Here is a 16,532-nt window from a genome sequence, read left to right on the forward strand (position 1 = left end):
TTCTCCTCTGACAGGTGATATTGGGGCAGTATAAAATTAATTGACTGACACTTTTGTTCTCTGGGAGATAAGCCCCTACCAGAGCTGTTTGGCAGCACCTTTCTCCCCTTAAAATCAAGCTGAACTATTGTTATGCCAACAACTAGCTAATGTGTATTGAGACCTTAAAATAAACCACAAAAATGGAAAATAAATATGGTTTTATGAAAGAAAAAAATGGTTAAAAGTTTTGTTTTCCATCATCAGCTCACTAGTCAACTAATCTTCAGGGTCTTCAGCTCCAGCATTGATCTTAAAAGCCATCAATCTGCTGTAATGTGCTGGTAATCACCCCTAATAACCCTCAAGAAGTCAAAGACATGACTGTCGTTTATACCTCGGGCCTGGGAAGGACTGTAATTGACACTTCATGAAGAGCACAAGCAGTAGACACAAAAAAGGATGTTTGCCAATGTCTCTTTCTCTGGGGATGAGGTTCGGAGCTGGCGATGATAGCGTCATTCTCTTCAACAATATGAACAGGAATAGATGTCCTTCCAAGTGACTCATATTCAGGTGCTACCTCACAGGTGCCGCATAAACAACAGCTGCCCAAACCTCTTCTCGCCTGTGCCCACCTTCCCGTGCCAAACAAATGCATTATAAATGGCTAGCTGAGCAGAAGAGAGAAGTGCACAGTCACTTTTACAAACCAAAGCTTGCGTATTTACAGAACATCATGTACATTTTGAAGAGAAAAAGGAAAAAAACTAATGGTTTCAAGGTGGAGTTAATTTGCCAATCTCAATAAGTGGACTTGACTGCACCCTTACATTGCCTGGAATCAAATGCAAAATGAAAATATGAAAATAATATATATCAGTCTTTAGAGTTGGTGCAAATGTATTTGCAAATCCCATTCCATTAGCCATGAGAATTTTCTTTGGCCATTGGATCAGGATAGTGAGGACCGCCTCTTATCCGGAGGCATCTGTGGCTCTTCTTCTGATTATCACACCTTAACGATTAAGTCGGGCCAGGGAAGGTAATCAATAGAAGAGGCAGGGATGCCGGAAGGTAAAAGTCAGTACTCCCTCTTCCATGCAGCGATCACAGACCGCTGTTGTGGCCGATAAAATGAGATGAGCAAATCAATTCACACCAGCTTGGTCAGATATTGATTTCTATGACAGCAAACGTTAACGGGGTGATCCATACTTCTATTCACTTTAATAGGAGTTGAGCTGAAGTTATTGGTAACATCCACTATGCAGTGTCCAGAATTGTCTAGTTCCGGCTCTATTTACGGTTTAAATCCCGCTGGTACAGAAAATAGCTGATCGATGGGGTTGCGGGTATCAAATTCCCCCACCAATCTGATATTAAAGACCTATCCTAAGGACAATGTTATTGTCCTGTCACATAGCCACTGATCGGCTGCAGACTCCTCTATTCCATTAGAACAGATTTTTATTCTGCCGGAATGCTGAAAGGCTTGCAGCCGATCAAGAGCCATGTGACATAATGTCACATGACAACCTGGACAGATGGCGGGGAGATAGCAGGAGCGACACCGATCCAGTAGGTATGCACTTTTTTATTTCCTGCAGACTGCAGCTATTAAGAAGGGATTATCAGCGGACAACGCCTTTAACAAACCCCTATCACTCCTGTTCCAAAGACGTCAAGCTCTCACATCGGTCTCCATATTTCCTGCTTGGTCTGAGCATTTGACTGCTGCAGCCAATCACTGCCCAGAGTGGTGAAATGCTTTGGTCACAAGTTTGACCAGACTAAACAGGAAGTATGGAGTTTGGTAGAGACACGAGAGTCGGAGAAGAAGAATCATAGAGGGTGAGAGTAGGGCAAGTATTGCTTTATTTGCATTAGCATTGTTTTTTTTAACTCACCCCTTAGTGACCACCAATATGTCTTTTTTACTGACCTGAGATAAGAGAACACCATTCCCCGACAGATGAAAATGCAGAAGCTGTCAGCTGTACACTATAGATGATACCCTGCTGCATCAGCCACGATCGGAGTTGGCTCCGACCATGGCTGTTTAACTCCTCAGATGCTGCTGCCGACAGTAACTGCAGTATCTAGATGGTTAACAGAGTGTGGGGTCTTCCTCTTTAACCCCATCAGCACCTTGAGATCATGATTGTGTGGTCATGATGGCTGTCAGGTCATGTCATGGCCTTCGAGTATGCTGGATATAGTGACCTGGTTAGAAGTTAAGGTGGTCAAAATAACATTTTTCATTCCTGCCATTCCACTTTTCATTAATTCCTGAAGAGCATCTGTAAGGTTACCTGACAGCAGTTTTTAATATGTTGAGGGGTGTTGCTTTTACAAAAGTATCACTTTAAGTGGTCTACCAATATATAGGACCTCCAAAGTCACTTCAAAACTGAATAGGTCCCTAAAAAAATCTTTTGTAAATTTCCTTAAAAAAAAAAAAAAAAATACTACTACATTTTTAAACCTTCTAACATCCTAACAAGGTAAAAGGACCTTTGACAAACGGTGCTGATGTAAAGCAGACTTAAGGTTAATGTTATTTACTATCTAATTTGTGTGGCATGACGATCTAGATCAAAGGGATAATCATTCAAAATTTGAAAATTGCTAATTTGTTTTTCATTTTTGTCACTTTTTTGATCGTCAGACTTTTTTATAAATAAAAGCAAAACCTATCCACCTAAATTTACCATTAACATAAAGTACAACGTGTCATGAAAAAACAGTCTGAGATTCATTAGGATATGTTGAAACAGTCCAGAGTTAAAGCTGTATAGAGCGACATGTGAGATTTGAAAAAAAATTGCATTAGTCATTATGTCGTTAAATCGGAATTAGACGACCCCTTTAATGAAGAAGACGCTGCGATGGCCGTTACTTTTCCAATATCACCCAGTGTCTTAATTTAAAATAGGACGCATAATGTCATGGGATGGGTAGATTTCAAGCCTGACACGTCTACAATAACCTTTTCAGCGGTTTCATTTGTGGTTATTAATACCTAATCTGTAAAAAAAAAAAATAAATGTAAAAACATAATTTCTCCAGAAATTATTACAATTCTACAGAGTGTCTGGTATATGAACAGTTCTGCAAATTCCAGCAAGTTTCCTTTGCGTGCAGCTGAGCTCCATCGAGTAGTATTGATGTGTCAGCACACCAGAAACAGAAGCCAGCGGTGCTGTAATCCTCCTATTATCCGCACACCTGCACCATCTTCCCAACTAAAACTCATTATAAAATTAGAAAATTCAGAGATCACGAGGATGAGGCTTGTGATGCATCCGGGATGTGAAAAGAATATGGAATAAGAGGATTATGTAACGTACAGCGGAAGATTGAGCGACAAGCAAGTAAACTTCTAATCATTCCGGCCAAATAAATGACATTTGAAATCTGAACCAAGTTTTTCTAGATCTCCAAAAACTAGAGAGGGTTGTACGCCAAAGATACAGATAGGAATTGTATAGTGTCAATGAGCAACTGAGCAAAAAAAACAAACAAAAAGCAAAGACGTTCCACCAGTTTAGTTCAATTCTCAGAGATTCAATGAATGGGTCTGTGATAATGAATGGGTTTCAAACATCCATGTGCCGTACGTTTCGAAGATGAAAGTACCTCTGTTGTTTATGTGTGTATATTTCTATGTTTGTTATTTCCTTTATCCCTGTTCGTATTACCTTGTTAGTCCAGTTGGTGTATTATGGTACTCTACTACTCCGCTCTTCCCTGGGTGGAAGAAGGGTACAGACTGAGGGCGGATTCAGGAGCTAAGGCAAGGTATGTGGCCCCGGCATCTTCACCATCAGAAGTAATCCAGGGAACAGAGCAAGCTAGGGCGCAACTAGCGTTAGGGACAGGGAAGGAGCTTGGTCAGAGTCGTGACACGGAGCTTGGTTAAAATGCAGTATACAAGTCATACAATTACCAGAAATGGTATTATTCCTCATTTATTCCTACCAACTTAGTCTGAAAATGTACTTAAGTAAACTTTAAAAACTGCACCAAATTGGCCCTGGTGAAAATACACCCTAAAATCATGGGTGGTATTAATCACTGGTGCATGCATAATTTTTTCCCTTGCTTACTTCTACTTGATTCTAAAGCAGAGACAATCTTGTGGAGTGTGACTAAATCTGACCTCACTCCGAAAACCCATGATAGATTTTGTATTCCTCCCTTTCTAATAGAAAACTAACAACAGGAAATTCAGATGGGAAATTGAATTACCGTCTTCACAGGACCCAGCTCGAGAAACATCTATTTTCTTCTTCTGCTTGCAGGATGCAGCTTGTAGTGCGCACCGGTTGTCATAAGTGACTCCATCGCTGCCGCACACTGGTAGGTACGGCTGGCGCTCACAAGGCTGGCAGACGCACTGGTTGTTTACACACTTCGCACCAAAGCCACAGATGGTGTTTCCACAAGTCTCTGAAATACAATGAGACAGAAAGCAAAAAAAATACATAAGATTCACTACTAGGAGAAGATGCTGCTAAATTTTCCATCATTTGGTAAAGCAAGATCAAGTTTCATCATGAATGGTGGATTTCTGGTTTACAAAACAGAGATTTTTTCTATGGAATCTGAGAGAAGCATTATGTAGGGGCAGAGACCCTGATTCCAGTGATGTGTCACTTACTGGACTCCATGGTGCAATTTTGATAAAATCGAGATAAAATCCCGATTTTTCGTGTAGTAGATGTAGCAGTGCTCAGAATGCTGAGCTGTGTATAACCCCACCCACACCACTGAATGGGAACTCTACTCCACATTGTCAGCAAGCTGCCAATCAGTGGTGGGGGCAGGGTTACATAGAGTAGCTGGACTGCCTGGCACATGACACCTAGTCCTGCAGTGACAATCTGCTGCTGATTAAACATTGATTGTACTGAAACTACACCAGGCAGCTGAGCAAGTGACACATCACTGGAATCAGGATCTCTGCCCCTACATTATGCTGCTCTCAGATTAATTAGCAAAAACCTGATGACAGATTCCCTTTAAATACACAGAGTACCAGGTCACCTACTATGGGCCATTGACAGAACAAAGTCTTCGCTAAGGATTATTTTACATGAGGCAACGATTCTATTTAATTCTCAATCATTTCATTTAAATTCCGTAAAGGTGACTTAATATGGGCCAATTTGTGATATAACAAGTTGATCAGTGCTATCTTTTAATTAGGGCCCCTTAACATACGGAAATACAAATTTTTCTGTTGCATGTCAATGCAGCACATCCTCCATTTACATAAAGAGATTTAGAGCTCGCATAAACAATCCTTTCAGCCAATGATCAAGAGTTTTAGTGATTGGTGGCATATCTTTATGGACCAATGATCAGGAACAATTGCTCTAATTACCGGCCCCTCTGAAAAGGTTATTCCCATCATCATAAATGTATATTGTCGGAGAGTCCAACTTTACCATTCATTACATTTACATCCGTTCTTGAGATATTAACTCCTTTTTTTTGTTTTGTTTATAGCTTGTTGTCTAGGAGACCGACCACCACTGAGAAGCTTGTAAGCAATACGCTAAAGCTGTCAAGGATTAGGAGATGTCAGTGGAACACCCGCCAGAGCCGTGGGGTACTTGGTACTGGGTCTGGTACTTAAAGGGATGTGTCACGGCGGCGGCGGCCCGGTCCGTGGCCCTGGGCGCCCATGCTAAAGGGAAGGTCTTTAAAGGGGTTAGTTGAATAATAAAAGTTCGTGACGCCACCTGTGGTATTCGGTCAGGAGTGACCGATGCTGCTTAAAGGGGTCCGCTGGGGTGATGTTATTGCAGCTGGGATGGTATGGCTTCCCACAGGTGAACCTGAGTCCCCAGGCCTGATGTAGTAGGGACAGGTGGTAGGTGGTGTGGAAACAAATGGAGGACACAGGGTTGCAGTCTCTTTACCGATTTACTGTATGATTCAGGAAGCCACAATCCAGGGTACCGGATCACAGGTGCTAGTGGTAGTCCGGCCGGCTTAGAAGTGTCTCAGGAATCCCCCTAACCAGGTGGGGTTGGAAACCTTCCTTCTAGCGCTCTTTTGTTGTAGTCCCTTGCTGCCTTAGGCCTCACACAAGGTCCTCACATTCTTTCTGTCCCCCTTTAGGTAGGACACTAATCCGTATGACAGGTAACTCGAGTCTTTTTACAGGATCTCTATCACAACCAGGGCTTTATTTGCTACTGTGTCCTCAGGTGTCAATGGTGGACAGGAAACTTACAATCAACTGTCCGCCGGTTTCTGCTGTGGGGCATGAATTTATTCTCACAACCTTGGACTTCAGGCTACCGGTATATGCGCTCAGCGTGGAGGAAGTTCAGTCTCAACTTCTCTCTCCAGCTCTTCAAATCGCCTTTGCTTCTTCCTCCTTTCAACCAAATTACAATTTTCTCTGCTCTCTTTTTCCTTCCCAGGAGCTGCAGAATCACTCATCTGCACGACCCCAGCTTTCCTTCCTCACTCCTCGCTCTCTTCTCACCAGCTGACTATCTCTCCCCAACTGCCTAGCAACGGCCTAGCAACTGACTCCTCCTCCCGACCAGAGAGAGCAGCTCCTTGAAGTCGGGTGCAGAGCTCCCCCTTCTGGCCTGGAGTTAGAACGGTGTTGTATGTGCTGAATACCTGTTAATGGGATCCTTCCTTGCTTCCAAGCGTGAGATCACTCTCCCCGTGAGGAAAGCAATGACACTGTAACAAACGGTTACCTGGGGTGTTACATCAGCGCAGTCCAGCGATCCTGGCCAACTTCTAAACCGTGCTTGCAAGCTCAATAGAAAAGAGTTTGAAAGCACAGCGCGTGCTCTGCTGTCTAGCAGCGGTGGTCAGTCTTCAAGGTATCAGGCAGGAAAGAAAAGAAAAGCGCCGATATCTCAAGAACGGCTGAAAATTTTAATAAGCAGTAAATTGCAAAATTGCTTGCGTTTACAAGCCTTATTCGAATCCGACAATACCCATCCATGAGGATGTAAAGTAACTGTATAAACATGCCTGCCCTGCTCTAGATTCAGCAACTAATACAGAGTTTTGTGTATTAAAACTAGTTTGGGCAAACAGTGAGTGATCGTACTGAAGCTTTTATTCTTCACCGAAGTTCTAGACAATAGCTCCACTTATTTGTTGGTGTAAGAGGCTATAAAAGAATTCCAGAGATTTTTTTAATAAGACACAGACAGCCTACAGATCACCAGTAGGCTGGCATTATACAAAGAAAGTATGAGCAAAGTCATGGGTGGAAGCTAACGGCACACAAACTCACAGATTTTAAAATGATTTTATTAAGAATTCTATTTATTTATTTATAAGCATCAAGCTTCAAAAGTACCAACATAGTATTCACTGCACCATCGGTAAACCTACATGAATATAGTTAGGTCGGGCATAAAGTTACTAAAGGAGTTGTCCCCTTTCAGAAAACTTTTCCCTATATGTCCATTTCATTGGAAAAACAAATAAATCCTGTGCTTTACCGGGGTCCACTGCAGCGTGTCCGTCATTTGGCTGAAGAGGTGACACCATGATGGCGTTGCTGCAACCACTCCCTGAACTCAGCGGCTCATGCCAGCTACAAGAGCAGAGTCGCTGTGCTCAGTGATTGATTGGCTGCAGAGACATCAACATAATGTCACCGCTGCAGCCAAATAACAGAGACAGAAGCAGCGGTGCACTAGACCGGGGGATGGAGAGTAAAGAGCAGTTTATTAATTTTTAGCAAAGAGTCAGATTAAAAAAACATTAGAATTTATTTAGATATCATAAAACGCTAGCGGTTCCTCCAGTGGTCTCCAACCAACGCGTTTCGGCTACGCTTTACTCATGGTTAAGGCATAGTCGAAACGCATTGGTTGGAGACCACTGGAGGAACCGCTAGCGTTTTATGATATCTAAATAAATTCTGAAGTTTTATCCATCTGATTCTTCACTGGAGATTTTTTTCTTTGCTGTCCTGGTCCTGGTTGGCTCCATGTGAACACTTACACAGCTTCATTACAACGTGGATCTGGTGAGCTGACTCTCCTATTTCCCTTATCCCTTACATTTTTGTTAATTTTTGCTTTTGTTTTTCAACAATCCATTCATATAGGGAACGTTTTCTCAAAGAAGACAACGTCTTTGAGGCATTTTGACATTATGGAGGGGGAGTAAATGGTTTGAAGCCAGTGAGAGTGAAGACCCACTGTAAAGGTAGCCCATATGCTATGGGGAATATAAGTGGCTGTGCAAATTGCTCTGCGAAAATAACATTTGATTGCAGTGTGTTAGGGAAGAAATAGCCACAGCCTCATTTTTTACAAAGTCTTTGTCCAGAAGGTACAGCTCCATTAAATGGCACTTTGCCAATAATCTGTTGGAATGGCGCCTTCACCTTTGGAAGAATACAGATTCCCCGCGATTATTAAGCACATAATATCGAGACTTCTTTAACTCCAAAGTGCAGCCATTTCTCCAAAGAAAAGAAGAGGACACCAACAAGGGGTCATTATGAGGTGTTGATCCCATGAATTTAGGCTATCCTGACCACGAGGTCCCTTTAAATCACCAATGTTTCTAAGTATTTCGGGCATAATAAAGTTTCATTACTTTTATTTTTGAGCCTCTAGGAGTAACGACCGAGGCTCGAATCATTCACCATAATAAATGACATGACGGTCCCATCACAGGTACTGTGCTGTAAATGAAGAAAGTCTTTATCGAGCTCCGCATGCAATAGATGAAAAGAAAACTATTGCTGGTTGAATCGCCGACAGCTTCATCTAGTGAATGCCGACTCCTCGTAAACAACAACGTTATTTTTACTACATCCCCGGAGGACATTTGTAAAGTATGACTAAGAAATTCATTAAAAAAAAATTGTGAAAAATGGAAAATTGCAGGTCTTGATAACATTTCACGCTAATGTCCCCTGTAATTCACTGCTACTCACATGGTGTCTGGCAAGTCTAGAAACTAGAGTAATTTGCCGGCGACAGTCAGTCCAATTCTTTGATTGGTTGTGTTCTCCTTTTTCTCCTATTTATAAGGTATGGGCACTTACATTACTCTAACGCCGAGACTATGAAGATTAATGCCGCATCCATGTCTGCCCCTTCCACAGCTGAGAGGTTTAAAAATAAATGTGGAAGAAATGCTCTCGGCTCGGTTTTGCATTATTTTTACCTATTGCGAAGAAAGTGAAATCTCAGAATGTACGAGTGTTTGATGCTGGAGAAAAATCACAAAATAAAGTCCTGGGGCTAGATGTCCTGTCTGCCAAGAAGAAGTCTGTCCTATCTTCAGTTGAACTTTCAGAGAAGCGGTCATCAAAAAATGACCCAGTGTATGAATCACGTTTTTGTGTCACATGTATTTTTTTCATTTGGCAATTTTTTTTTATCATATCTTTATAAAAAAAAAAAATTTTTTTGTGGTTTTCACACTGGCCACTGGGGCTTCTTTTTGACTCCTACTTCCTGGAAGAGTTTTCTGCAGACTCCTTATCATCAGAGGCAGGATTACAATGACAGATTACATATCTATACACAGGATCCATCAATCACAATAGGAGATGTCACAGGTCCTCTTCCAATGACCTTTGCACATGCTCATTAGATGCAAAAGATAGGGGAGGAGTTTGAACATTGTGGCTAATGTACAAGTGCAGTAGTCTAAAAAAAATGCCCCAGTGGCCAGTGTGAAAATTTCAAGATTTCTATTATTTTTTTTATTTCTAATAAATATTGTGATAAGTAAAAAACAAATTGCCAAAAATTAAAAAAATTAACACAAAAACCTGATTTAAACAATAAGTATTTTTCTAATGATTGCAATCTATGGAGAGGTTTTCTTTAATTAGACATTTGACAGAAGGTCTCAAAAAAAGGTCGGCCCCATTGACATTCCCCAAAGTCTTGACAGATAAACATATATGGAATCAGTCTAGGAAAATTTAGCGGTGGGAAACAGCATGTATGTCTCTGAGGAGCCGAGTACAGAAGTTGAAGATCTGCATCATTCACATTCTCCAGCTTTATGGTACAATTGCAAATAACAATAATGGTCTCCTAAGAAGCACGGAGATCTGGTGTTGTTACCTACATACAGCAGTTCATGTTTCTTGGCAAACATCTATATTCTGGCCATGTTCAGTGTCCACAAATAATAATGGCAATCAAGTAATTTTTTTGCACTGCAGTCTGATAGACATAGATATTTGGAAAGATATTGTATATTTACCCATTTATAGACTAGTGTACAAACTACTGCAGGGTATAATCACAACACAAGTGAATGGCAATGTGACACCTACTGGTTATTACGGTTACTGCAATTTTTAATTTCACTTTCTTTGAACAATATGTTTCCATAGAGGGCGACTTCAGACATTTCCGCTTTCTAAGCAAAAAAAAAAAAAAAACTACAAAGGCTTGTGTGCTTAAGGGAACATTCCCTTTCATCAGATCAAAATAGACATTTTTTTTATTAGATTTTGATCTAATGAATGGGAATATTCCCAAAAATGCGGAAACTCAATAAATGCACTTTTTCTTATTTGTTCCAGATCATCACGGATATACATATGTGTCCTTTATCTTTCCTTGTGTTCAACATGAAATCTTGAAAAAAAACAAATATTCACGCTACCCTGTCAGGAGATTTTTCTGCTATACGTTACACAATCCAAGAACAAAACAAGAAACTACAGCAAAACCAAAGAAATGAGCATAAGTTAGCCTAATTGTAAAGGGTAAGAGCACGTTCACATGTCAGGCTCTATTCACATTGAGGTCCGTTGATACATAGTGAGGTTTTAATACTTTAGACAGGACCGTCCCAACTGGGTACACCTTGTTGCAATGGGATGGCTTTTACACAGTTTTGATCAAAATACTGATAACTTAGAGTCCCATGTTTACAAGGAAGGTCGTACTCGACCATGGGCCTTAGAGGGAGACCGGCATGATACGGTTAAAGCGGGAATTATAGGGAGCTGATGTTTTGCTGGGAGTGTCAGGTTTAAATGGGAATGGAGGAGGGAATGTTGTAGTCATCAAGGGGTGGAGACATCATGGAAGGAGGAGTAGGATTTATAAGGGACAGCTATTTGGGTTTGGGTAGCCATTTTAGGTTACCAGCAACCAGAAAGGATCTCCCATCCGTCCTCTATTATTATGTTCTGAAAATGGGTTATGGGTCACAGTAATGTTGAATTGTTGTTAATTTGTCTGCTTTGTTTAATTATGTATTGATTATATATAATTTTTGCCATAGCAGCAGGCATGGGGTGGTCCTCGAAGTTGGTGGATTTGGTTAATGGTGGATCGTGGGGGGCAGGAGAATCTCAGGAGGTTATGGAACCCCCTAGGTGGAATTAAGTGGTGATGGGTGTTAAATCCTGGGGAAGGGATTAAAGGGCCCTTGGATTGTTTTTTTTTTTTAGTTTATTGGCCAGATTGTTTAATTGGTGCCTCCGAGCTGGTGCATATAAGAAGGAGGTAAGATGCAATCTGGATGTACTTCGAAACACATTAACAAATGGACACCAATTACTTGGATTATTGTCTTCTCATCAGTCTTCGAGGGTAACCCGGAGATGTCTCGGGGACCTACTAATCAGAAGAGGCGCCGGGGATGCCGATAGGTAGGATGAGATTTTCAGGCCTATCGGTGTGGCTGCTGGACAAGGTCCAGCTGCTCCTTTTTTGCTCAACTCTACTATATGTCTTGGTGTGGCCACCCAGGAGTTGCGAGGAGAGTAGTGTGTGTACTAACATGTCGTGCTAATGTATTGAATTTGTTTAATGAGAACTTGGGGGGTCCTTAATCAAATTTAGGAAAAAGTTAATTTTTTAAAATTGATAATAATATAATAATCTAGTGCACTCATAGAGGACATAATTTTGGCCATAAGTAATTCTCATAACCCCCTACTGGTTATCCTTTCATTTTATCAGGGGAGCACTTTTTTTTTCTTTTTTTTAGAGGGGGCATCAATGTCAATGTACCAGAAACTACTGTCACAGATACCCCATCTACTTACTGCAGTCTCCCTGTGCCGCCACCTGCAGGTTAATCTGCTGTGTGCACGCTCGTACATGGAGCTCGCATTCACTGCCGTAGGTGTTGCCATCGGTGCCGCACACAGGTTGAGCCGAGGGTACACATTCCGTAGGGCACACGCATCGTCCAGTCTCGGCCTCGCAGATGGCTCCGAACTGACATTTTTTGCAACGATCTGCAATAAAGAACATCACAAAGGGTCAGAATAAAAAGCTCGAAATGCCGCCACTCTGCTTTCCAGCTGCGTTTTGTATGTCACTCGTCTGTCCTCCAAAGATAGCTTGGATGCACCTGCACCCACTTTAATTAATTGACCTGCCACCCTGCAGTGATACATCAGATGCTGTTAACTCAACAGCCTGTCCTTGGGCATTCTGACAAGGTCAGAGGGTAGAAAAGGGACAAATGCATTAAAAAAAAAATGTAGCGTTCATTGTAATGTGGGTGACTAATTTACTTCATCAAATCCTGTCTGAAATGCACCTCTCGGGGGGGGGGGGAAATGTCACATCTCATGCGAATTGTAAAAAGGAATGGGCGAGGGAATTTTAATACATCATTCCGCTGCTGCGTTTAGATTTTGTACAAGACTCGGCAAGTCAGCAACCACGCCATTTGCAAAAGTTTAATTCTCGCTCGGTTCTCAACTGAATTCTAACTTTTGCCCCAAGCAAATATGTTCCGGCTTTCAATAACATTTTTTTTTTATTGTAATTGAAAATACAATTCATTTATGAAAATATTAATTTAGTTCATCGCATCGTGAAGCAAAAACGTTTATAGAGTCTGAAAAGGAAGACGTAAAGAAATAAGTACAAAGCGGGAACGCTCCAGATATTGTATCATCGCTGTCCAATACATCAAGACATCCAGTATCCAAAGTATATCACAGAAATGTAAAGATATATTGCTGTTCACTAAATGCTATAACTGACCTGCCATTATGATTCTCCAGGTCATTATGAGTTCATATACACCAGATATGTCTAGGTTCTTTTTTATCTAAGCAATGGAAAAAATTCCAAAGTTTGTTATATATATAAAATAAAAATTGCGCCATTTTCCGATACCCGTAGCGTCTCCATTTTTTTGTGATCTGGGGCGGGGTGAGGGCATATTTTTGCGTGCCGAGCTGACGTTTTTAATGGTACTATTTTAGTGCATATATGATCTTTTGATCGCCCGTTATTGCATTTTAACCGCAGCTGTTGTGGGCACATGTCAGCTGTATAGATCAGCTGACATGTGCCCGGAAGGGTGCGGGGTCAGCACCGAAGCCCGCACCAAACAGGGGGAGTCCAATGTGGGCGTATTATTACACTCAACGTCGGAAAGGGGTTAAGACAAAACTTAATCTAAACAATAGGTAATTTTTCCACTTTGATGCATGGAAATTATTGGTGATTTTTGTATAACGACTAATGCATAATACCATGCGACGACTCCTTAATACAGCTCCTATAAAAGTTTATGGGACGTAAGTGCACATCTCTATGCATCTCATTTCATACAATGTCATGTGTCATGTTCCAATAAATGTCGTATTACAGAATTGTTGCTTCCAGGGCAGAATATCTCTGTAGTACAGCAGGACATAACGACTCACATTATTTTGTAACTCTCATGTCTCAACACTTTGTGGAAATGTATAAATTTTGAAATACACAGCATGTCTATTCCTTATAGAGGACATTATTCCATATTTCACCCTTTATGTAAAGAGTGAAATTGAGGGCTAATCTGAAACAAAATCTGCATGTAACAAAGCAGATTTTTGGGTGGATTCACTGCAGCTTTCCTTATGTATCCACTCCGTGTGCAGATACTCAAATATATGTTCTATTACAATAGATTCCATCCTAATGGGCACAACTGATTATCTTGACATCACACGTACACTCACCGGCCACTTTATTAGGTACACCATGCTAGTAACGGGTTGGACCCCTTTTGCCTTGAGAACTGCCTCAATTCTTCGTGGCATAGATTCAACAAGGTGCTGGAAGCATTCCTCAGAGATTTTGGTCCATATTGACATGATGGCATCACACAGTTGCCGCAGATTTGTCGGCTGCACATCCCAAAGATGCTCCATACAAGGCAGGATGGATCCATGCTTTCATGTTGTTTACGCCAAATTCTGACCCTACCATCCGAATGTCGCAGCAGAAATCGAGACTCATCAGACCAAGCAACGTTTTTCCAATCTTCTACTGTCCAATTTCGATGAGCTTGTGCAAATTGTAGCCTCAGTTTCCTGTTCTTAGCTGAAAGGAGTGGTACCCGGTGTGGTCTTCTGCTGCTGTAGCCCATCTGCCTCAAAATTCGACGCACTGTGCGTTCAGAGATGCTCTTAGGCCTACCTTGGTTGTAACGGGTGGCGATTTGAGTCACTGTTGCCTTTCTATCAGCTCGAACCAGTCTGCCCATTCTCCTCTGACCTCTGGCATCAACAAGGCATTTCCGCCCACAGAACTGCCGCTCACTGGATTTTTTTTCTTTTTCGGACCATTCTCTGTAAACCCTAGAGATGGTTGTGCGTGAAAATCCCAGTAGATCAGCAGTTTCTGAAATACTCAGACCAGCCCTTCTGGCACCAACAACCATGCCACGTTCAAAGGCACTCAAATCACCTTTCTTCCCCATACTGATGCTCGGTTTGAACTGCAGGAGATTGTCTTGACCATGTCTACATGCCTAAATGCACTGAGTTGCCGCCATGTGATTGGCTGATTAGAAATTAAGTGTTAACAAGAAGTTGGACAGGTGTACCTAATAAAGTGGCCAGTGAGTGTATGTACTATGCAGAGTATGTCTATTCATTGGTATGTGTAATTTGGTTTATATGGGATCCAAGGGTAATGTTTCTCCTTGAAGACTGACATGTCAAGCCTGACATGTCAAGGTGAGGAGACTTTTAAACCGCAATGCTCCTCTGGGAAATATGCAGATTGTCTCTAGAACTCTAGTGCCAACTGTAGGAAGTAGCAATCTTAAAAGTCATTATCCAGCAAGCCTTGCCACATGACTTAGGATAAAAGCCAAAAAGAAAACCTCAATTAGCAGACACTGTTTCGGAGTACTGACCCTCATCAGTGAAAAGTGTGAGATCTGGTTTGGCTGGGTGAGAGGCATCTGACCGGGGTCCAAGGGGAAACCTTTCTCCTTGCGGAGAGTGACCTTCCAAGCCTGACATGCCAAAGTGAGAAGACTTTTAAGTCATGCATGCTCCTCTGGGAAATATGCAAATTGTTTCTTCAGAGAGGGAGAGGACTAGAACTCTCTGCAAGAAGAAACATTTTGAAAGCCCAAGCCAGATGAACCGGACATGTGGTCAGAATGCCAGACAGCTGAAACTGTGTCAGGGAAAGAGGTAATTTGGGGTGGGGGGGTTGTGGGCAGTAGAAACATTACAAAGACTGCCTTAATGCGTCTCTCAAAAATCTGAGCGTCGACATCAGCAAATGGGAGGAGCTTGCTTTCGGCTGTCCAGCTTGGATAGGCAGGATCACCCCAGGAGCACGTGCATCTGATGGCACGAGAATACTTGAGGCAAAAAAAAAAAGCGGTCTGTGCACAAGGCAAATGCAGTATCTACTGTCCTGACTACATCTACTTACTTATGTCCCATATGTCCGCGAGCCTTCAGGACCCAGATTGGCCTGATCAGTAACCTCCCGATCCACAGCCACTGATCCTCCTTTATATCCTGAACTCATGGTCATCTTCGACTAACGAATGACGAATGGCAAGGGTGTTCAGGATAGAGGATATTACACCAGGAAGGAGCCCAAGATTTAGGAATGGAGGGGCCACATTATACCAGGATGGAGGACATTTTTAACAGGAAGAGGCCCAGGATGGGGGATATTATAACAGGAAGGGGCCTAGAATGATAGGCATTTTTACAGGATGGGGGACATTATAAAAAGGTGCCATGATGGGGAAATTATTACCCGTATGTCTTTATAGGATTTTGAATGCTACAAAGGCCCTTACATCTGACGAACATGGGAGGGGGGCTTCAGTAACAGTTTTGCACTAGGACCCATAGGACTCTAGATACGCCACTGATTACTGCCCACCTCTCCAGTCTACAGGAATGAATGCAGCACTTGCTAGCTCTGTCCAATAGAGCTTGTAAGCTATTCTAAGAAGCTTGCCGGATCCGACAGTCTACAGTGTCCCTGTGCTAATCCAATGCCGCAGGGGCAAAGATGCATCTATTTGCAGAATTGGATAGAGCACAATTCAGGCCAGTGGTGAGTTCATGATGCTGTTTCTGACTCTAAATCATCCAGAGCGCACAGCTACCAGACAAGCATGAAGCCAGGGAGCGGTGGGCTCCTGAAGACAGAACTTGCAACAAAGCAAATTAAGAAAACAAAAAACTTCTTGAAATTGCCAATTGGCTACCGGAATATGCAGGATTTCATATTCCCACATAAGCAGTCGCAAAAAGAACTATCCCGCTTATCGAAATGACTCAT

The 16,532-nt window shown here is 42.0% G+C and overlaps 1 protein-coding gene across 16 annotated transcripts in view; it reads right to left on the minus strand.

The window, feature by feature from the left end:
* Positions 1 to 16,532, minus strand: part of AGRN (agrin) — a 487,688-nt gene that overhangs the window by 131,971 nt on the left and 339,185 nt on the right. For all 16 annotated transcript variants that reach the window (XR_013213195.1, XR_013213196.1, XM_077250009.1 and 13 more), the window contains 2 exons: positions 12,023 to 12,217; positions 4,234 to 4,434 (listed from right to left, as the gene is read on the minus strand). Coding sequence is in view for 14 of the 16 variants with exons in the window: in XM_077250009.1 (XP_077106124.1) it covers positions 4,234 to 4,434; positions 12,023 to 12,217 (396 nt within the window). In the remaining 2 variants the exon portion in view is untranslated. The remainder of the gene's footprint in view (positions 1 to 4,233; positions 4,435 to 12,022; positions 12,218 to 16,532) is intronic.

The sequence above is a fragment of the Ranitomeya variabilis genome, chromosome 4 (genome assembly GCF_051348905.1).
Source record: "Ranitomeya variabilis isolate aRanVar5 chromosome 4, aRanVar5.hap1, whole genome shotgun sequence".
NCBI classification, from domain to species: Eukaryota; Metazoa; Chordata; class Amphibia; order Anura; family Dendrobatidae; genus Ranitomeya; species Ranitomeya variabilis.